Genomic DNA, 22,641 nt, shown 5'->3' with positions numbered 1-22,641 from the left:
CTTCAGATGTCTTTCACACACACATTTGCTTTGTTGAGGTTGAATGGTACTGCAGTCCCTGACAGTTAATTCTAGTCACACGACTGCAGGGTTAACACTTCTGGGGTCCAGACCACCATGATACAAAAGTTGATAATGGTCATTCACTATTATCTTTGCTCATCCTTGAGCTCAAATATCCTCCTTTGTTCGATATGGCACTCTGAGACCAACAGTATAGAGACTTCATATTCCCCACATGCCTGTTCATCCTTACACAGTGAGATATTTAAACTTCACAGGTGCCTGTGAAGTTCCCTTATTCAGGTCCATGTTTAACTAAATATTGGCCACAGTTTAATGTCCATAGTCATATGTTAAGTTGCAGCTATCTTAACAGAGTTTTGTGGCCAGTTTCACAATGTATGATCTTACAGTGTCTGATATCCAGTATCCTCATACTTGTACTGAGCGTGACATCCTGGACCTGCTCCTGGGCCTGGTTAAAACAGTCATTTGTAGATCCAGGATGGGTGAGTCCCATGGGGAGGGAGGGGAGGGGGTGTGGGTGGGAGGGAATCACTCTGGCCATCAACCTCTTTTCCGTGGTCATGTCTGTGCTCAGGTGGCCCTAGAGAGGGAGCAGTGTCCACTAGGACATTTGGTACATTCCACAACTGGTGGGCACCTCAGGGTACAGATGCCTCAGACACTGGAAACAACATTCTGGTTTAGCTGGGAAAGTTCTCTTTGCTTTTGTTGGATGTTGCTGATTTTGGTTTCTTTTAGTTTGATTGGGCAACATGCTTGCTGCAAACAAGACAGAGGAAAAAGTGTTCCACAGAAACTAGAATAACCTGTTCTGAATTTCTATCCTGCACTGACAGTGATGACTTTTATGAACTCCTTTTACAGGATATTAGAATGGGAGGATTTGCAGAGAGAAAATCTCAAATCAAACATCATGTCAAGATCTGACAGTCGCTCGATTCATCACGACCTGAATATCATTGGCCATTGAATGTGGAAGGAGAAATGTTTGTCTGTTCTGTCTGTTGGAAAAGATTTCAAACATCAGTGTGACTGGAAAAGTACAGAGACACACACGCGCCCGAGTGAGAGTGTCCCAGTGCATGGACTGTGGAAAGAGCTTTAGACCATAAGACATAGGAGCAGAAATTAGGCCATTTGGCCCATCAAGTCTGCTCCGCCATTCAATCATGGCTGATAAGTTTCTCAACCCCATTCTCCCACCTTCTCCCCATAACCTTTGATCCCCTTACCAATCAAGAACCTTTAACCAGTTACACAGCCTGAAAAAAAAAATCACATCATTCACAGCGGGGAGAAAATGTGCACGTGTTGTGTGTGCGGACGAGGCTTCCATTGATCATTCAACCTGGAGAAACACGAGGACACTGGCACGGCGGAGAAACCATGGAAATGTAGCGACTGTGGGAAGGGCTTCAGATCCCCGTCCGTGCTGGAAATTCATCGACGCAGTCACACTGGGGAGAGACCGTTCACCTGCTCCGTATGTGGGAAGGGATTCACTCAGTCATCCAGCTTACAAAAACACCAGAGAACTCACACTGGGGAGAAACCATTCACCTGCTCCGAGTGTGGGAAGGGATTCAGTCAACTAACCGACCTCACGTCACACCATCTTATTCATTCTGACATGAGACCTTTTAAATGTGCTGACTGTGAGAAGAGCTTTAAAAGCAAAAAGGTTTTGCTGATGCACCAACAAATTCACACTGAGGAGAGGCCGTTCACCTGCTCCGTGTGTAGGAAGGGATTCACTCAGTCATCCAGCCTCCTGAAACACCAGAGAAATCACACTGGGGAGAGACCATTCACCTGCTCTGAGTGTGGGAAAGGATTCACCATTTCAGCCCACCTGCTGAGACACCAGCGAGTTCACTCTGACCTGAGACCTTTTAAATGTTCGGACTGTGAGAAGAGCTTTAAAGGCAAATTAGATCTGCAGATTCACCAGCGCACTCACACTGGAGAGAGGCCATTCACCTGCTCCATCTGTGGGAAGGGATTCACTCAGTCATCTACCCTGCTGAATCACCAGCGAGTTCACACTGGGGAGAGGCCATTCACCTGTTCCGTGTGTGCAAAGGGATTCACTCAGTTATCTCACTTGCAGAGACACCGACACACTCACACTGGGGAGAGACCATTCACCTGCTCCATCTGTGGGAAGGGATTCACTTGTTCATCGTACCTGCTGAGACACCAGCAAGTTCATAAGTGACTGCAGGAGTTGGATTCTGCTGTTATTATGTTACCATGTTCATTCTGACAGCTGGAGTTTGTTTCAGTTGATGTTAATAATCTCTGTAACATGATGGAGTTTAATATTCTGGATATAGATTAAATAAATCTGCTTTGTGTCAAACACACTGTGTTCGAGTCCTTTATTTCTCTAAGATAAGAGGAGACAGATTGATATCCTGTTACCGACTGTTCCATTTTTGGGTCTTTTCTCCTTCATTTATGGATTTGTATTTATATTTATATAGCACCTTTTACAACTTCAGGATATCCCAAAATGCTTTACAGCCAATTAAGTTCTTTTGAAGTGTAGTCACTGCTGTAATGGAGAAAATGCAGTCACCAAATTGTGCACAGCAAGATCCCACTAATAGAAATGTGACTTTGACCAGGTAATCTGTTCAGTGATATTTGTTGAGGGATAAATATGAAGCAGTACACCAGGGAGAACTCCCCTGCTCTTTGGAATAACATTATAGGAACTTTTACACCAACTGAAAGAGCAGATGGGGCCGTAGCTGAAGTTCTCATCTGGAACATGGGATCTCTGACAGAGCAGTGCTCCCTCAGTACTGCATCAAAATATCAACCATGATTTTATGCTCATGTTTCTGGATGTGGATTTGAACCAGCACCTTCCTGACTCAGAGATAAGAATGCAACCACTGAGCCACAACTAACACCTCATCATTATTTTCTATTTCAGTTCTCATACCTTCAGTTACTCTCATGGACAAGCGTAATATTTTAGTTCAGGAGTCACAGTTTATCCAAAAAGGGGGTCGAAGGCAGAGGGGATTTTAAAGCATTTTATTAAGAAGCAACAGTTTAGACATGATACAACAGTTAAAAAGAAAGAAAAGACAAACGACCCATAACAGGTGAGAATGGTTTACTGATCCCGGGTTGGACAAGTGGATGGTGAAAAAGCAGGGGGGTGCTGATCTCCGTGGCTGGAGGTGGCAGTCTCCTCGGAATGGTTTACTGGTCCCGGATCAGGAGGACGCTGATCTCCGCGGCTGGAGGTGGCAGTCTCATCTTTTCTCAGTCTCTTTGACTCAAAGTGTTTGGCCAAATCCAGCATGGATCACTTTGAGAAGCTGTTTCTTGTCTGAAGTGATTTCCTTCTCAGAAGCTCGTTCTTGTACCTTATTCCTGGGGATCTTTTGTCAATCACTTATTCAATTGTCCATTAGCAAGGGACAGATATTCAAGTTAATCGCTCCTGTTTCCATCAGAAATCCATGAAGTCATTTCATGGCTCATCATTTCCTAAAACATCCTGTTTAACCTTTACTCAGACAGTTGGTTTACACATGGACTGCAGCGGTTCAAGAAAGCAGCTTACTCCCACCTTCTCAAGGGCAATTAGGGATGGGCAATAAATGCTGGCCTAGCCAGAGATGCCCACATCCCGTGAACGAATAAAAAAAAACATGGTTCATGAGAACCCCCACTCTATCTGAGTTTTCACAACTGATTTCTGTCTAGCCCAGCTATTTCTAAGCTACGAGTTTGTTTTCCTAATTTTTTGATTACAAACCATTGATAACATACTAAAGCCACTAGAATTAGCAGAATTAGCAACACAAAACCCTTGAGCTGCCACCAAGAATAAATGTAAAAACTTTCCGAGTAAAATGTGATAATTATTGACTTCGATTCATCCTCCCCACCTGCAGATCATCTCACACAATTCTAAATTATTGACATGTCGTAAATACATATGGTTCAAACGAAAGTTCATGCACGGAGTTTAACGATTCTCCAGCTCTTTGTTCACCAGCATCCACCTTGTGAATATTTTCTAAATCCAGATTCTATATGCCCCTTCACTTTAATTTTACTCCCTCTGATAGATAACAGTGTGATTAATTCTATCTGGATTGTTTTAAAATCAGTTTCCCTATGGAGTTTGTGTCAATATCTTGATGATTTAAATGTTGTCTCATTCTCCTGACCACATTAACCACTTCAACGAGATTCTGTTGTTGAGTATTAAGCATGTCTGGGACCTGTTCTTCAGTGCAGGCTCAACTTGCACTTCCCCGTTTTAGTTACTCCAATACATAACAAATCACATCTGCACACTCACACCATTATCTCATACTGCTACAAGCCATTCTAGACTTTTAGGTAAACTTACCAAAGATCAGGGGTGTGGGGGTGCAGTGGGTCTCTCTCAAGATCTTTGCTTATCTCCCTCTGCAAGTTGTGATGCCTCAGATAATGGCCAGAGGCAGTTTTCTGAAAAAGCTCAGAGGCAAAAATACAAGCATCTCCAAGAGATTTACTAGTTTCATGTACATCATGTACACATTCATTAGAACGTACACTGATGCCAGATTTGTTCTTTGATAATTTACTCTCATAATGGAGGTGCCACTGTGAAGAACGTGTAAGTTATTGATAATCATCAGCAAGGATTATTCAGCACTTTCTAATTGGAGATGTTAATCAGTGGAGCCTTTCAGACACTGGGTTGTAGAGTTTTCACCAAAGATCAATTTAGGATTGAAGTAAAAGTTCATAAGGTTATTGTAAGTGAGTTCCTGTCGAGAGTTCTTGGACTAAGAGTAAAGATCTCAGATGGTCCCTTAAAAAAGGACATTGCAGCCCTGATATTCAACGACAACTTCAAAATATTAAACTCCAGTCAGATATCAGCAGAAACAAACCTAATATTGTCAGACGATCAATGCTGGATGTGATTAACAGCAGCAATAAGAGCAGAATCCAACCCCTGGAGTCATTTATGAACTCGCTGGTGTCTCCGCTCTTTAGCTGCCTCAGCGAATCCCTTCCCACACACGGAGCAAGTGAACGGTCTCTCCCCAGTGTGAATTCGCTGGTGTATCACCAAGTTGGAGGACTTGGTGAATCCCTTCCCACACACAGAGCAGATGAACGGCCTCTCCCCGGTGTGACCTCGCTGATGTTCAATGAGGTTGGATGAAGACCTGAAATTCTTTCCACAGGAAGTGCAGCTGAATGGCCTCTCCCGAGTGTGAACTCCCTGGTGATACTGGAGGCTGGATAACCGAGCAAATTCCTCCCCACACACAGTGCAGGTGTACGGCTTCTCCCCAGTGTGAACTCGCTGGTGTGCAGTAAGGTTGGCTGAAGATCTGAACCTCTTTCCACAGTAAGTACAGCTGAATGGCTTCTCCTCAGTGTGAATAAGCTGATGTGTCAGCAGATGGGATGAATTTGTGAATCCCTTCCCACACACGGAGCAGGTGAATGGCCTTTCCCTCGTGTGAACTCGTTGGTGTAATGTGAGGCCGGCTAATTGAGTAAATCCCTTCCCGCACATAGAGCAGGTGTACGGCTTCTCCCCAGTGTGAATGCGTTGATGGTTTTTCAGCAGGGATGGGTAAAAGAATCCTTTACCACAGTTCTCACATTTCCATGGTTTCTCCATGGTGCCGGCCCCATTGTGACTGCGTCGATGGATTTCAAGATGGGATGGATAACTGAATCCTTTCCCACAATCCTCACATTTCCACGGTTTCTCCATAAAGCCGGAGCCCTGTGTCTCACCAAGTTGGATAATCAGTTGAAACCTTGTGCTCACACAGAACACGTGTACACTTCTCCCCGCTGTGAATGGTGTGATGTTTTTTCAAGCTGTCGAATTGGTTAAAGCTCTTTCAGTTAGTTCAATGGAACACTCAATTGGGTATGTCTGTGTCTCAGTGCTTTTTCAGTTACACTGATGTTTGAAATCTTTTCCCACAGACAGAATGGAGAAACAGTTCTCTTTCCAAATTCAGAGGCCGATGATATTCAGATCCTGCTGAATGGAGTGACTCTGTCAGATCCTGCCGTGATGTTTGGTTTGAGTTTCTGGTCTGCAAATCCTCCTTCTAACATCCTGTAAATAGAGTTCCAAAAAAGTAATCGCTGTAAGTTTAGGGTAGAAATTCAGAACAGACAATTTTAGTTTCAAAGAAACATTTTTTCCTCTCCTGGTTCCCCAAAGCTGTAAATCCCCGTCCCACACACTCTCCCTCCTCCCCGGGTTGAAATCTGAATGAAGTGTTGGATAATTCTTTCTGTAATTTTTTAACAAATTCGTACAATGAGAGATAGCAACATGTTTGATAATTTACTTCACTCATGACAACATTAACCTGAATCACCCTGACAACCAGGCAGAATAACAGACATCTACCTTGTGTCCAGAACTGACTGGGTGGAGATTTTTTCAGAGGGGCCTCAGTCACCATCACTGAGACTATCTTTATATTCCAGATTGTATTAATTTAATGGATTTGAACCCATGTCCCTAGAACATGACCCTGGGCCTCTGAATTACTGATCCAGTAACATTCCCACTAGGCCACTGTATCCCCCTGGGCTCTTTGTTTGAGGTTGTTCCCGCAGAGAAGCCGGAAGCGGCGGATAGTGAGAGTGGAGAATGTTCATTGTTTAATATTCGGCTCTGGGGCCGCACTCGGGATTTGTAAACCCCGCCCGCGGTTTATTAACCCGCTCCCGACAGTCACCTCTCACCTGACAGCTCACAATGCCCGACTGATTGAGGGCAGAGCCGGAAAAATGGAACGAGAGGGGGCGGAACGAGAGGACCGGGCAAGAGCGGCCGGTGCTCCAGCCAATCGGAGTGAATGAGAGGCGGAGCCCTATCATCATTGCAGGAGACACCCGCACAGGCGGGTTACAGGTCTGTGCCTAGAGCATGCGCAGTGCGGGTGCTGGAGCCGGATGGGGGCGGTGCAGTGGCACATGCAGTGGGTGAAAATGTCCCCGGGCGGGACACGAATGCAGCCGGCAGCTGGACCGGGAGGTTTCACAAACTCCTTTAGGAGGATTCAGACTCCCAACAAGAAGCGACCGGGTCCGCGTTTACACCGAGGGGCGGATTCAGAAACACCCAGTGGAGGCCGCAAACCCCCAATAAGATCCTGCAGATCACCGGACAGCAGCTCGGGGGGAATTTTCTTCCTCCCTCTGGGTTCGGTTCAGCAGCCCCAGGGGATCAGACCGACCCCCAGCTGCTCCCCGGAGGGTGGGGGGCGAGAGAGAGGGGATTCCCCGGAGGAATTTTCTTGGGAACCATTCAAGAACTGAAACGCCACAGTCTTCCTGCACTTTAAAGGGAAATTTTAGAAGCTGGAATGTTTAAATATTTAAATATACTTTATTTTTTATAGACAACAATGATTTAAATGGTTATTGTGGCACCTTCCACTCACCCCCGCCCCCCCACCCCTGGGAAAGAAAAACACGGGATGGCCTAGCGTATGCGACACCTAAACAGGCCATTCGGCCCCAACACTCCCTGCCAGTGTTTATACTCCACTCGAACTTGCTTTCATCTTTTATCCTCTAAATCTACCATCGTAACCATCTATTCCCTTCTCTGTCATATGCTTGTCCAAATTCCCTTTAAATTCATCATGACTATTCACTTAAACCACTCCCAATTCCACATTCGCACCAGTCTTTGGGTAAAGAAGTTTCTTCTGAATTCCCTGTTGGGTTTCTTGGTGACTATCTTATATTGATGGTCTCAGTTTTGTTCTGCCCCCATTCTCTCTGTATTGTCTCTATCAAAACCTTTCAGAAACTGCTGGAAATCCTCAGTTTCTGCAGAGAAACTTTTCACACTAAGCTTCAGCTGAAACATTAACTCTGTTCCTTCTCCACAGATGCTGCAGGAACTCACCTGACTTTATAAGGATTTCCAGCATTTTCTCTTTATCTTTTGGATTTCCAGCACCAGAGTTTTGCTCTTGTTTTATTGCAGGTTTTATAGAGATTTGGAAAAGAAAAATTCTTCTGAAGTGGCCACTGCTAACAAGGCCCGGGTATCTGCCCTCAATTACTATCCTGTACTGACAGGGATATATTACAATCACGAGCTGCCCTTTGAGGTGGTGATTCTGGCTGCCTTCTTGAACCTCTGCAGTCCATGTGGTGAAGGGGCTCCCACAATGCCAACAGCTTTAGGATTTTAACCCAGTGACATTGAAGGAACAGTGATATTTGTCCAAGTTAGGATAATGTATGGTTTTCCCATGCACCAGCTGCTCTGGTTCTTCCAGATGGTGCAGATTGTGGGTTTGAGAGATTCTGTCAAAATCCTGGTTGAGTTGATGTACAAAGTCCCTCTCCTTCCCCCTCCTCCCCGACCTCTCCCTCTCCTCTCATAAAGGCTGGAGTCTTATGTAGGCTCAGACTGGATATGAGCATACGTATGAACATACGAATTAGGAGTAGGCCACTCAGCCCTTCAAGTCTGTTCTGCCATTCAATCAGATCTACCTACCTCTGCCTTAAAGACATTCAAAGGAACTTCCTTTTGAGGAAGAGAGTTCCAAAGACTGACTATCCTCTGAGAGAAAAATTTCTCCTCATCTCTGTCTTAAGTGGGCGACCCTTTAATTTTAAACAGCGACCCCTAGTTTTCCAGCCTCGCCTGTCCAATCTTTCCTCATGAGACAATCTGCCCATTCCCAGTATGAGGTTAGTAAACCTTCTCTGAACTGTTTCTAATGCAATTAGATCCTTCCTTAAATAAGGAGACCAATGCTGTCCAGTGGGTTCCATTCCGTGAAGTACATTAGTGAACCAGTTGGGTTTTTATGACAATCCAGCAATTTTCATGGTCACTTCTTCCTGGTGTCAGCCCCACAAATTACAAGATTCATTCAGCTCAATTTCACAACCTGCCTTTGTGTTGTTGTGGCTTCTCTCTCTCATGTTCCCCTTTTTCTGTTTTCAATTCATTTTCCAGGTATTAGAAGAGGAGGAATTGCAGATAATATCATATCAAGCATCACATCAAGATGTGACAGAGTCACTCGATACATCAGGATCTGAACATCATCAGACTTTGAACATGGAAGAAAGAAGCACCGTTCACAGTGGGGAGAAACCGTATATGTGTCCCGTGTGTGGACAAGGCTTCAGCCGATCATCTGGCTTGACAAGACACAAGCGCATTCACACCGGGGAGAAACCGTATAAATGTGGGGACTGCGGGAAGGGATTCAATTATCCAGTTGAGCTGGAAAGTCATCGACGCACTCACACTGGAGAGAGACCTTTCACCTGCCCCATGTGTGGGAAGGGATTCACCCAGTCAGCTGGCCTGTTGATTCACGAGCGCATTCACACCAGGGAAAGGCAGTTCACCTGCTCCGAATGTGGAAAGGGATTTACTCAGTCATCAGCCCTGCTAACACACTGGCACATTCACACAGGGGAGAGGCCGTTCACCTGCCCCGTGTGTGGGAAGGGAAGCACTGATTTCTCTGCCCTGCAGAGACACCAGCGAGTTCACACTGACGAGAGAGTTTAAATGCTCTGAATGTGAGAAGAGCTTTAAAAGTCCACGCACCCTGAGGGAGCACCAATACCTTCACACCGGTTCCACACCGTTCAGCTGCTCTCACTGTGGGAAGGGGTTCAGGACATCATTCCACCTTGTGGCACATCAGCGCATTCACACTGGGGAGAGGCCGTTCACCTGTTCTGAATGTGGGAAGGGATTTAATCGATCATCCAATCTGCAGAAACACCAACGCGTTCACAGTGAGGAGAGACCTTTCTCGTGCCTAGACTGTGGGAAGTGTTATAAAAGTTCTGAGGAACTGCGGCGCCATCAACGTGTTCACTCTGACGAGAGACCATTCATGTGTCCTCACTGCGGGACTGGGTTCAAGCGATCAGGCGACCTCACTGTACACCAGCGAGTTCACACTGGGGAGAGGCCGTTCACCTGCACAGAGTGTGGGAGGGGATTCATTTGTTTATCCCATCTCGCTTCACACCAACCTGTTCACACAGATAAGAGACCTTTTCAATGTTCTGACTGTGAGAAAAGCTTCAAAAGCAGAAAAGATCTGTTCACACACCAGCATAATCACTCTGGGGAAAGACCATTCAGCTGCACTGAGTGTGAGAAGGGATTCACTCACTCATCCACCCTGCTGAGGCACCAGCATGTCCACAGTGGGGAGAAGCCCTTCACTTGTTCCATATGTGGGAAGGGATTCACCCAGTCATCCAACCTGCTGAGACACCAGCAAGTTCACCAGTGATCACAGGGCTGGGATTCTGCTGTTATTGCTGCTATTAATCACATCCACAGATGAACCATGTTCATTCTGATATGTGGAGTTCATTGCATATATAAATTGTCCAATTGGACTTTGTGTGTGCCCCACAGCCTCTCTCATACACGTATGAAAAGACCTTTACACCTGAAAACATTGTCTGAAAAGTAAATTAGTCAGAAGCTGTATTGAACTAAAGATGAACAAGAAACAGATCACAGTCCAATCCTGCAACTCTATATTGACAGGAAAAAATCTGTTCTGTAACTCAAGGATGAGGCTCGATAAGCTCTGAATGTTTGTAATTGCAAGTAGGCTCGAGCTATTTGAGAGACGGGCTGTTCAAAGCTGTTAACTTGTCAGATATTGAAGGAATTACTCTGAAAATAAACTCATCAATTGATAACCTCAGACTCTGCTCCCTACTGTCATTAATACTCAGCATCCATTTGTGCTGATTTACAGTGAATCACTGAATATCCTGTGGAGTCTTTGTTCCTTGTTTTGTGAAATAGCTTTCCCCATTAGTGCTGAACTGCTGGATAACTCTGAATACATTTAGACATGTCTAGAAAGGGTCTGTGCGCCCACATTTCACTGTGATTTGGAAACAATAAACAATGTTCATGGCCTGACTTGTAGTCTGGTATCCGGGTGATTTGTGAAGAAAGATTTAATTCACTCACTCAGCAGCTTGAGGGGAACCAGACTGACAAATGAACATAAGAAATAGGCCATTCGGCCCTTCGATTCGGCTCCATAATTCAAAAAGATCGTGGCTGATCATCTACTTCAACTCCACCTTCCTGCCCTCACCCCATATCCCTACAATTCTCTTTGTACCCAAAAAACTAATGATCTTCGTCTTAATTACACTCAGCGACTGAACATCCAAAGCTCCCTGGGATAAAGAATTCTAAAGATTTACAGCCTTCAAGTGAAGAAATTCCTCCTCATCTCAGTCTTAAATGTTGAACCTCTTATTCTGAGACTGTTCTGCATTGCCCCAGGCAGGGAAGCAGTTTCACAGCATCTGTCAGGCCCCTTAAGAATCACATGTCCCAACAAGATCACCTCTCATTTTTCTAAACTCTATGAAATTTGGGCCTAGTCTGATTTGATTAGGATCCTGTTACCATGTCCCTAATAATACATTCAAGTGTTTTGCCTCCAACTGATGTTAGGCTAACTAGCTTAAAGTTCCCTGTTTTCTCTCTTCCTGCTTTCTAGAATAGTGAGGTTATGTTTGTTACCTTAGGAACTGTTCTAGAATTTGAGGAATTCTGGAAGATCAAAAACAATGCATCCACTATTTCTGTAGCTCCCTCTCTTAAATCCCGAGGATGCAGGTCACTTGGTCCAGGGGACTTGTCACCGCTTATTCCCATTAATTTCTCCAGTGCTATTTCTTTAAGTTCCTCCTCCTCAGTAGACAAGGGTCTGTAACCTGTGTCTCCAAGGCTAGTGCAACTCAATAAGGACTCATGCAGCAACCACTCTTCATCCTTCAAACCCATTTTGATGGTAATTAAATGGTCTGATCTATTTTTTAAAACTTTTAGTAGCATTGTACTTGTTAGAAAGTATCATTCAATTAACAACTTTTCTGTAAAAATCCATAAAATGTTGTTGAAACTTGTCTCTGTCTGGTTTTCCATTTTTGCTGACATTTGATGAACAGCATTGTGGCTCTTCGGATATTGTATTTTTGACCAATTTTTTAAAAAATGGCTCTTCCTTCTATCCAGGTTGCTGACCCCTGCACTGAACCCTCAGTTCCCCATCACCAGAATTTTTTCTGTCTTCTACCATGAAGAGAGATACAAAGTATTTGTTTCATGTCTCTGCCATTTCCTTAGTCCCCATTATAATTTCCCCTGCATCTGCCTCTAATGGGGGCATGTTTACTTTCACTCATCTCTTCCTATTTACATACCTACAGAAGCATTTATAATCTGTTTTTTTAACTCTTTGGAGTCAAGATTCATATCCTCCATTCACATTTAACCAAGACTGTTGGTTCTCAAGCCTGTGGTCTCGACCATTCCTAACACCAATTGTAAAATTTAGGTCCGGGAGTCACAGATAACCTCAAAAGGGGGTTCAGCTCAGAAGTGATTTTAAAGTAGTTTATTGGGAAGCAAGAGCTGTAATATGATGCAGGAGTTAAATAGACAGGAAAAGCATAAGAGCTGTGACAGGTGAGAACGGTTTGCCAGTCCCGCAGTATAAACGGACGGATGATGTAGACCGAATGTCAGTCTCTGTAGCTGATGGTGGCCATCTCCTCTGAATGGCCAGAGTGTGGGTGTCGGGGTGAAGCCAGTATGGATCACTTAGAAATCTTTTTTTGTTCTCGAGAACCTGTTTTAACCGTTACACAGGCAGTTGGTTTACATATAGGTCAAGAGATCCAATCGGATCAGGGTGAGAAATGTCTTGTTTCAAGGCCCATGCTAGAGACATGACCTCAGCAGAGATAACAGGCCTGTCCTGTGTTGTTAGCCAGCATGCTGCTATGGAAGCTTTCTTCATGAGAGAAAGAAAGTGAGCTATTTTTGTAATATTCCATAAATTTCTGAAGACTTTCTAAGGTTATTAGATGGCAATTTCTTACAGTCTGTTACTTGGCTTGTTACTTTGACTTGTACCAGATGGGATGGGGTAAATTTGGGGACACTCGATTCTCCACCAAATCCCATTCCCCTTCTTTCTGCTGGATAATGGAGGTGTCACTGTTTGTAATGTGCAAGTCAGTAAGAATTGTCAACTTTGAGTAATCAGCACTTTCTAATCAGAAATGTTAATCAGTGGACCTTTCAGACACTGAATTGTAGAGTTCATTCCAAAGATTAATTTAGGATTGAAGTAAAAGTTCATGATCTTGTTCTAAACTAATTTCTGAAGAGACTTCCTGAATTACGGGGAAGGATCACAGGCAGTGGTTCTTAAAGGGACACTGCAGCCCTGAAAACACAATCAGCGATAGATCCAGAATATTAATAATCCCTGTAACTAGGCTGGAGTTTATGAGAAGAAACAAGCCTGACCAATCAGTATGATCATGATTCAGGCCTGGTTGGAATTAACAGCGTCCATAACAGCAGAACCCGACTCCTGCAGTGACTTGTGAATTCGCTGGTGTCTCAGCAATTGGGATGAATCAGGAAATCCCTTCCCACACTTAGAGCAGGTAAATGGTCTCTCTCCAGTGTGAACTCGTTCGTGTCTCAGCAATTGGCATGAATCAGTGAATCCCTTCCCACAAATGGAGCAGGTGAACGGTCTTTCCCCAGTGTGAAGTCGCTTGTGTAATGCTAGATTGGATGACTGAGTGAATCCTTTCCCACACATGGAGCAGGTGAACGGCCTCTCCCCAGTGTGAACTCGCTGGTGTACAATGAAGCTGCTAGAATGCCTGAAGCTCTTTTCACAGTCAGTGCAGCTGAATGGTTTCTCCTCAGTGTGAACTCGCTGGTGTTGCTGCAGGGTGGATGAAAGTCTGAAGCTCATTCCACAGGAAGTGCAGCTGAATGGTTTCTCCTCAGTATGAACTCGCTGGTGTGACACTAGGTTGGATGAATTAATGAATCCCTTCTCACACACAGAGCAGGTAAAAGGCCTTTCCCCAGTGTGAACCCGCTGGTGTAATGCTAGGTTGGATGAGCGAGTGAATCCCTTCCAACACACAGAGCAGGTGAATGGCCTCACCCCAGTGTGGGTGCGTTGATGAGTTTCCAGCTGGGATGGGAAAGTGAATCCTTTCCCACACTCCCCACATGTCAATGGTTTCTCCATGGTGTAGTGTCCATGTATCTCTCCGGATTGAATGATCAGTGGAAGCCTCATCCACCAGTACAGTGTCTCCCCAAAGTGAATGGTTCAATATGTTTTTCAGGCTGTGTAACTTGTTAAAGCTCTTTCCACAGCCAGTATACTGGAACACTCTCACTCAGGTGTGTGTGCCTTGGTGCTTTTCCAGTCACACTGATGTTTGAAATCTTCTCCCTCAGAGCAAACATTTCACCTTCCACATTCAAAGGCCAATGATATTCAGGTCCTGGTAAATCGAGTGACTGTCAGATCTTGACATGATGTTTGTTATGACTTTCCCATCTGGAACTCCTAACCCCCTGTAAAAGGAGTGTGCAGAAATTATCACTGTTAGTCCAGGATTGAAATTCAGAACTTTCTCGCTTCCGGATCTCCGCGCATGCGCAGTATCCCGTATGATTATAGTCGCGCGTGCGCCCTGATTCTCATTGCTCCTATAAAAATGGCGACCGTTACCTGGGCCTGATCTCAGGAAAAGCCGCACAGCTACAAGCGCGGGCCTGCTAAGTGCTCATTCAGGGTTTGAAGCTTCCACGGGGTGCTTATGAAGTTTCTCAGATCATCCCACTGGTTCTACTGCTCCCCGTTTACCCAGCGGCTCGATTACCCAACTACTCGTGGTCATTTCTCAACCGCTCGGTCCAGCTCCAGCAATGCACCTGCCCCAGACACAACCCGCAAGGCGCATGCTCCGGTCACAGCCTGCAAGGCAGAGACTCCAGTCACAGCTCGTAGGGCGCATGCTCCTGTCACAGCTAAGCATGGCCCCTGCGCAGAGAGCTCCTGCTCTGCTGACAGGGCACGTTCTGCAATGCGGAGAATGTTGGGTTAGAGCCACGCCATTTGTGTATCGAAGATTATGTTTTGTGGTCCGATTTCGCTTGGAACCAAAAGGACAAGATATAAAATCACAAATATGGCAACCAAAGTGCATGGGCTCTCCACCATAGTTCCGCGCTGAGTGTGATTGAAAGGGTCGAGAGCAAGAGGGCACAGTTTTAAAGTAATTGGTAAATGAAGCAAAAGTGATATGAGGAAAAACCTTTTTCATGCAGTGAGTAGTTAGGGCCTGGAGTGCACTGCCTGGCAGCGTGGTGGGTGCAGGTTCAATCTAGGCGTTCAAAAGGGAATTAGACTTATCTGAAAAGAAAGAATGTTCAGGGTTACATAGAGGAGGGGGAGTGGCACTAGGTCATTTGCTCATTGGGAGAACTGGTGCAGACACGATGGGCCAAATTGCCTCCTTCATCACCAAAACAATTCTGTGAACTGGTCTAATCCCACATTTTAGCTCTTCTGAAGGTTGTGGCACCTCAGATGTTTTTCCCAAGTGCTCCTTTCTTTATTTCAAAGGGGGATTTTGCCTCCACCACCAGCTCAAGCAGTGATTCCCAGGTCCCCACCTCCATCCCGCCCCCCCCCCCCCCCATGAGAAATAAATTACTCCACAAACTCTGCTCTAATCTATCCACCAATTAGGATAATTTGGATTGTTTAGTCAACTGTGGGTCAGACACTCTCACCTCTAAGTCAGTATGTTATGAGTTCAAAATCTGATTGCAGGACATGAGCACAGCAATCTGGACTGGTAGAATACTGAGAGAGTGTGGCACCATTGGAGCTGCTGCCATTTGGAGAAGATGTTAAGCTGAGGCCCCCTCTGCTATTTAAAATGGATATAAAGGATCACTATTTTGACAATGAACAGGGTTCTGCGCCCAGGCCAATATTTATTCCTCAACCAACATCACAAGAACAGATGATTTGGTCATTATTATGTTGCTGCTTGTGAGAGTTTGCTGTGTTTCCTACTTCACAACAAGAACTTCACTGACTGCAAAGTATTTTGGGATTCCAGGGGTGGTGGAAGGTGCTACATAAATGTGAGGATTTCTTCCTTCCTAAATCTAAGCCCCTGGTTATTGATCTCATTGCTCATGGAAATAAGTTCTCCCTATCCACTGTATCTAGGTCCCTCACAATTTTAATGCACCACAATTAAATTTCCTCTAAGCCTTCCTTGTTCCAAAGAATACAAACCCATTGTATCCAATCCTTCCTCCTCGCTCATTTTGATGTAATGTTCAAGGGGAGCTCCCGAATCCTGTCCCCAATCTGATGTATCAGATCATTCCTCTCTGGATCAGGTTTAATGTTCACCAACTGCTGTTGGTCCCCCAGGAAGTGGCCATTCTAATTCTGTGACTCAGAGCAGTTTTGTTGATATAAGGGTTTGACTGGAACTTCTTGTTTTAAAGTTTCATCATTCATTATACATTCGGCCTCAGCTACAAACATGTGTCTTGTGCTTCCAGTGAAGCAGAGGAGAGTTTTCACTCATAAAGCAGAAATATTGATATTAACAAAAGCGTGCAGGAGAAAAGCTCAGTTTCAGAGTGATGTTACTGCCACAGAAATGGAGAGTTGGGCTTCACACATTAAAGCAGAAAAATTTTGCTTTACTGGTTGAGATGGCCGGACATGCAGTAATTGTACATCCAAATCTCTTATTAGAGCAAGGCAAGCAGTGGTTTCCACTGGTGACTCAGTTTGCTCTGAATGTAATGGTGGAAAGGAAATCAACCTGCTCAATCATCGATAACATCATTCACAGCTTCCACTTCTTGCTGCACATCCTTCCAGACATTGTGATCCATTTTTTCCTCAGGTTTTGTTCCTGGATTTAATATTTACCTGCTTTATGATCTCATTTTGAAATCCAATTCGCTTCAATTTCCAACGCAAACTGAATTGCAAACCTGACGGACAAACAATGGAAAACAAGTCAGTCAGTAACACAAATCCCATGGTGCTCATTTTCAGATTCACCACATTCAGCTCTTAAATAAAAGGAAGGAATATTGCAGTGAAAAGATTTAGAAAGTTGTTGTTGTCTTATTTGTGACCCACTCACCCGGGTATTCCTCTGGGGAATGCAGCCACGCTCATGGCAATTTGAGTGGCTCAACTGCACGAGGGGAAGGAAAAAGAAATGAAGAGCAATAGTGGTAGGAGACTCAATAGTCAGGGGAACAGACAGGCGTTTCTGCAGCCTCCTTGGTGCCAGGGTCAAAGATGTCACTGAACGGCTGCAGGGCATTCAAAAGGGAGAGGGCAAACAGACAGAGATTGTGGTACATATTGGGACTAATGACCTAGGCAGAAAGAGAGATCCTGCAAGCAGAATTTAGGGAGCAGATTAAAAAACAAGCCCTCAAAGGTAGTAATCTCTGGATTACTTCCAGTGCCATGCGCTAGTGAGTATAGAAATAAGAGGTTAGTCCAGATGAATGTATGGCTGGAGAGAGGGCTTTAGATTTCTGGGACACTGGAACCATTTCCGGTGGAACCTGTACAAGGTGGACAGGTTGCATCTGAGCCGGAATGGGACCAACATCCTTGTGGAGAGCTTTGCTCGTTCTGTTAGGGAGGGTTTAAATGAACTTAGCAGGGAGATGCGATCCTTAGAGGAGGATCAGCAGGGGGAGATGCACAGTCAAAATTAGAAGAGAGAGCAAGTGAGTCTGGAAGGCATAGAAATTATAGGCCAGTTAAGGCACAAGGGAGTTTGGCAAGGTTGGATGGTTCTTATTTTAATGCAAGGAGTCTTATGAATAAGGCAGATGAGTTGAGGGCACAAAGTAACACATGGAAGTATGATGTCATTGCTGTCACAGAGATGTGGTTGATAGAGGGGCAGGATTGGCAGCTCAATATTCCAGGATATAGCGTCTTCAGGCAAGACAGGGAAGGAGATAAGAGAGGAGGGGGTATTGCAATATTGATCAAGAAATCAATTATAGCAATAAGGAGAGATGACATCTTAGAAGGCTCCTCAAGTGAAGCCACATGGGTAGAGCAGAAAAACAAAAAAGGAGCAAACACATTGCTGGGAGTGTATGATAGGACCCCAAACAGTCAGAGAGAAATAGAAGAGCAGATGTGTAGGCAAATTCCAGAGAAGTGTAAAAATAATAGGGTAGTAAAAGTGGGCGATTTCAACTTGCCCAACATTAACTGGGTTAGTCATAGTTGTGATAGGTTTAGAGGGAGCGGAATTCTTAAAATGCATCCCGGAGAGCTTATTAAGCCAATACGTAGAAGGTCCGACAAGAGAGAAGGCGGTCCTGGACTTAATATTAGGGAATGAAGCCAGGCAAATGGTAGAGGTATCAGTGGGGGAGCATTTTGCAGATAGTGATCATAACTCCGTTAGGTTAAAGGTAATTATGGAAAAGGGCAAGGATGGGCCAGAAATCAGAGTTCTAAATTGGGGGAAGGCCGATTTTAATAAGATCAGATATGATTTGGCCTGAGTGGACTGGGAGCAGCTACTTTTAGGTAAATCTGCGTCAGAGCAGTGGGACTCATTCAAGAAGGCAATTGGGAGAGTACAGGGCCAACATATTCCAGAAAGATGGTGGTACCAACAAGTTCAAGGAACCCTGGATGTTGAGGGATATACAGGAATGGATAAAGAGAAAGAGGGAGGCTTATGGCAGATACTGAGGGCTCAAAAGAGAAGAAGCCCTACAGGAACATTGAATGTGTAGGGGGGAACTTAAAAAGGAAATTAGGAGAGCATAAAGGGGGCATGAGAAAACATCGGCACGTAAAATAAAGGAAAATTCAAAGTTATTTTACAAGTACATGAAGAGTAAGAGGATAACTATGGAAAGAGTAGGGACCATAGTGGCAGTTTGTGTGTGGAGCCGGAAGATGTAGGTAGAGTTCTAAATGAATAATTTGTGTCGATGTTCACAAGTGAGAGGGACAACATGGGTATGAAAATCAGGCAGAAGGACTGTGATATAATTGAAGAAATTAGCATACAAAGGTTCTGAGTGGTCTGGCAGGCTTAAAAGTAGATAAATCTCTGGGCCTGGATGGAATGTATCCCAGACTGTTGAGTGAGGCAAGGGAAGAGATGGCAGGGGCGCTGGCAATAATTTTCAATACCCCTCTGGCCACAGGAGAGGTGCCAGAGGACTGGTGGACAGCCAAGGTGGTACCGTTATTCAAGAAGGGAGGAAGGGATAAACCAGGTAACTACAGGCCAGTTAGTCTAACCTCAGTGGTGGGGAAACTATTGGAAGCAATTCTGAAGGTCGGAGTTAATCTACACTTGGAGAGGCAGGGATTAATCAAGGACAGTCAGCATGGTTTTGTTAAGGGGAAGTCATGTCTTACGAATTTGATTGAATTTTTAGAAGAGGTGACCAGGAGTGTAGATGAGGGCAATGCATTTGACGTAGTTTACTTGGACATCAGCAAGGCATTTGATAAGGTCCCGCATGGAAGACTGATAATGAAGGTAAGAGACCATGGGATCCAAGGCAGTTTGGCAAATTGGATGCAGAACTGGCTGAGGGGCAGGAAGCAGAGGGTGATGGTCAAGGGGTGTTTTTGTGATTGGATGCCTCTGTCCAATGGGGTTCCACAGGGATCAGTGTTGGGTCCCTTGCAGTTTGTGGTGTGTATAAATGATTTAGACTTGAATTAAGGAGGATTGATCAATAAGTTCGCAGGTGACACAAAAATTGGTGGGGTGATAAATAGTGAGGAGGATAGCTTGAGATTACAGGAGGATATGGACAGGCTGGTCAGACGGGCTGGTCAATGGCAAATGGAATTTAATCTGAATAACTGTGAGGTGATGCACTTGGGCAGGACAAAAAAGGCATGGGAATACACGTTGAATGGTACGATCCTGGGAAGTACCGAGGATCAGAGGGGCCTTGGTGTGCATGTCCACCGGTCCCTTAAGGTAGCAGGACAGGTAGATAAGATGGTTAAGAAGGCATACTTGCCTTTATTAGCCAAGGCATAGAATATAAGAGCAGGGAGGTTATGCTGGAACTATATAAAACGCTGGTTCGGCCACAGCTAGAGTATTGCATGGAGTTCTGGAATCCACATTATAGTAAGAATGTGATGGCATTAGAGAGAGAGAGCAGAGGTGATTTACCAGGATGTTGCCTGGGCTGGAGAGTTTTAGTTATGAGGAGAGATTGGATAGACTGGGGTTATTTTCTATGGAGCATAGGAGATTGAGGGGATGTGAGGAAGAATGTTTTCACCCAGAGGGTGGTGGGAATCTGGAACTCACTGCCTGAAAGGGTGATAGAGGCAGAAACCCTCATTATATTTAAGAAGTATTTGGATGTGCACTTGCGATGCCATGGCATAGAAGGCTGGGCCTAGTGCTGGAAAACGCAATTAGAATTGTTTGGTACTTGTTTGACCGGCGCAGACTCAATGGGCCAGAGGGCCTTCTTCAGCACTGTAGACCTCTATGATTCTAAATATTGCCATCTAGGGAAGAGTGGCCATAATGGTATTTTATATTGTGTTTGAAAGTGATTTAGTCAAGTCATAGAGGTCTACAGAAGGAGGAGGAGGAGAAGGAAGAGGAAGAGGGGGAGGAACAGGTGAAGGAGGAGGAGGAAGAGCAGGAGGAGAAGAAGAAGGACAACAAAACAATACTCTTTCCATCCTTCATTAGGTATGGACGTCTCTGACTAGGTCAGCATTTACTGCCCATCCAAAACTGCCCTTGAGAAGGTGGTGGTGAGCCACCTCCTTGAACCGCTGTAGTCCATGTAGTGTAGATGGTGACTGGCTTGGAGGGGAACTCGCAGGTTGTGGTGTTCTCTTGTGTCTGCTGCCCTTGTCCTTCCAGGTGGTAGATTTGCAAGTTTGGAAGGAGTGTTGAAGGAGCTTTGGTGAGTTGCTGCAGCGCATCTTGTAGATGATGTCACTGTGGATCAGTTGTGGAGCGAGTGAATGTTGAATATGGTGGATTGGACACTAGTCAAGCGGGCTGCTACATGCGGGAACAATACTCATCCAGGCAAGTGGAGAGTATTCCATCACACTCCTGACTTGTGCTTCTAGGTATTGGGGAGGCTTTGGGGAGTCAGGAGCTAAGAAACGCGCTGCAGAATTTCCAATTTCAGCCTGCTCTTTTCACCACACTGCATCTAGGGGTTTTCCAGTTCAGTTTCTGGTCAATGGCAATCTCTAGGATGTAAATAGTGAAGGATTCAGTGATGATAATGCCATTGAACATTAATGGGAGATGGTTAGATTCTCTTGTTGGAGCTAAAGTAACTTGCCACGTGTCAGCCCCAAGTCTGAATGTTGTCCAGGTCTTGCTGCATTTGGACATGACTGCTTCAATATCTGAGGAGTCATGAGTGGTGCTGAACATTGTGCAATCAACAGTGAACATCCCCACTTCTGACCTTATGGAGGGAAGGTCATTCATGAAGCAGCTGAAGATGGTTGGGCCTAGGACACTAACCTGAGGAACTCCTACAGCGATGTCCTGGGACTGAGATGATTGACCTCCAAAAGCCACAACCATCTTCCTTTGAAGAAGATAAAAACAGATCCCAATGAACACGATTCAGTCCTGGATGTGGTTAACAGCAAAACAAAATCATAGTCGTTACTTGTGAACTCACTGGTGTGTCAGCAGGTGGGATCGCTGAGTGAATCTCTTCCCACACACAGAGCAGGTGAAAGGTCTCTCCCCAGTGTGAATTCACTGCTATACAATAAGTTGAGGTGATTGCTTGAACCCAGTCGCACAGTGAGAGCGCCAGAACAGTATCTCGTCAGTGTGAACACGTTGATGGTGCATCAATTCCCTGCAACCTTTATAGCACTTCCCACAGTCTGGACATTTAAAAGGTTTCTTGACAGTTTTGAACTCGCTGATGTGTCAGCAGGTGGGATGACTGAGTGAACCACTTCCCACACTCGGAGCAGGTGAATGGCCTCTCCCCACTGTAAAGTCACTGGTGCACAATGAGTTCAGATGATCGCTTGAACCCAGTCCCACAGTGAGAGCACCTAAACGGTCTCTCATCAGTGTGAACACGTTGATGGGACATCAGTTCCCCAGAACTTTTATAGCACTTCCCACAGTCTGGGCATCTAAAAGGTCTCTCATCAGTGTGAACTCGCTGGTGTGTCAGCAGGTGGGATGACTGCTTGAATCCTTTCCCACACACAGAGCAGGTGAACGGTCTTTCACCAGTGTGAGTGAGTTGGTGTAAATTCAGGCTGCCGCATTGAATGAATCCTTTCCCATATATGGAGCAGGTGAATGGTCTCTCCCCAGTGTGAACACGTTGATGTGCAGTGAGGGCTGATAACTGCCTGAAACGCATTCCACAGTGAGTGCAGCTGAACGGCCTCTCCTCAGTGTGAATTCTCTGGTGTGAGAGCAGTTTGGATGACAGAGTAAATCCCTTCCCACACACGGAACAGGTGAACGGCTTCTCCCTGTGTGAATTCGCTGGTGTAACGAAAGGCCAGATCAGCCAGCGAAATCCTTCCCACACAAGGAGCAGGAGAATGGTCTCTCCCCAGTGTGAACTCGCTGATGTGCACTGAGGTTGGAGGAACATGAGAACTTCTTTCCGCAGTAAGTGCAGCTGAA

At 45.1% G+C, this 22,641-nt stretch overlaps 3 protein-coding genes across 3 annotated transcripts; 2 read left to right on the top strand and 1 right to left on the bottom strand.

Annotated features, from left to right (window-relative positions):
• Positions 1-1,372: 1,372 nt before the first annotated feature.
• Positions 1,373-4,626, top strand: LOC121270292 (gastrula zinc finger protein XlCGF7.1-like; the record flags this gene model as incomplete). The annotated part of the gene is made up of 2 exons (XM_041175605.1): positions 1,373-2,107; positions 4,495-4,626. Coding segments are annotated over 2 exons (867 nt in total), but the record flags the coding sequence as incomplete, so codon positions are not given.
• LOC121270291 (zinc finger protein 271-like) lies at positions 3,082-17,429 on the bottom strand. The gene is made up of 3 exons (XM_041175604.1): positions 16,230-17,429; positions 13,431-14,488; positions 3,082-5,890 (listed from the first exon to the last, which is right to left on the bottom strand). Exons 2-3 carry the CDS (start codon positions 14,202-14,204, stop codon positions 5,018-5,020), a joined length of 1,647 nt encoding a protein of 548 aa, XP_041031538.1. The 5' UTR covers positions 14,205-14,488; positions 16,230-17,429; the 3' UTR covers positions 3,082-5,017.
• LOC121270488 (zinc finger protein 239-like) lies at positions 8,799-9,631 on the top strand. Its single transcript, XM_041175813.1, has one exon. It carries the CDS (start codon positions 8,900-8,902, stop codon positions 9,596-9,598), a length of 699 nt encoding a protein of 232 aa, XP_041031747.1. The 5' UTR covers positions 8,799-8,899; the 3' UTR covers positions 9,599-9,631.
• Positions 17,430-22,641: the final 5,212 nt, after the last annotated feature.

Source organism: Carcharodon carcharias, chromosome 27 (assembly GCF_017639515.1).
Source record: "Carcharodon carcharias isolate sCarCar2 chromosome 27, sCarCar2.pri, whole genome shotgun sequence".
NCBI classification, from domain to species: domain Eukaryota; kingdom Metazoa; phylum Chordata; class Chondrichthyes; order Lamniformes; family Lamnidae; genus Carcharodon; species Carcharodon carcharias.
This window is presented reverse-complemented; position numbering and strand designations above follow the sequence as displayed.

What these genes read in the sequence shown, in the direction of transcription:
- LOC121270488 (XM_041175813.1), top strand. Translation starts at nt 8,900, where the DNA reads ATGGTCACTTCTTCCTGGTGTCAGCCCCACAAATTACAAGATTCATTC.
- LOC121270291 (XM_041175604.1), bottom strand. Translation starts at nt 14,204, where the DNA reads ATGAGGCTTCCACTGATCATTCAATCCGGAGAGATACATGGACACTAC. An exon ending in ACGCTGTTAATTCCAACCAG is followed by an intron (nt 5,891 to 13,430) that starts GCCTGAATCATG and finishes ACAGCTTGAAAA; the next exon opens with AACATCACACCATTCACAGC.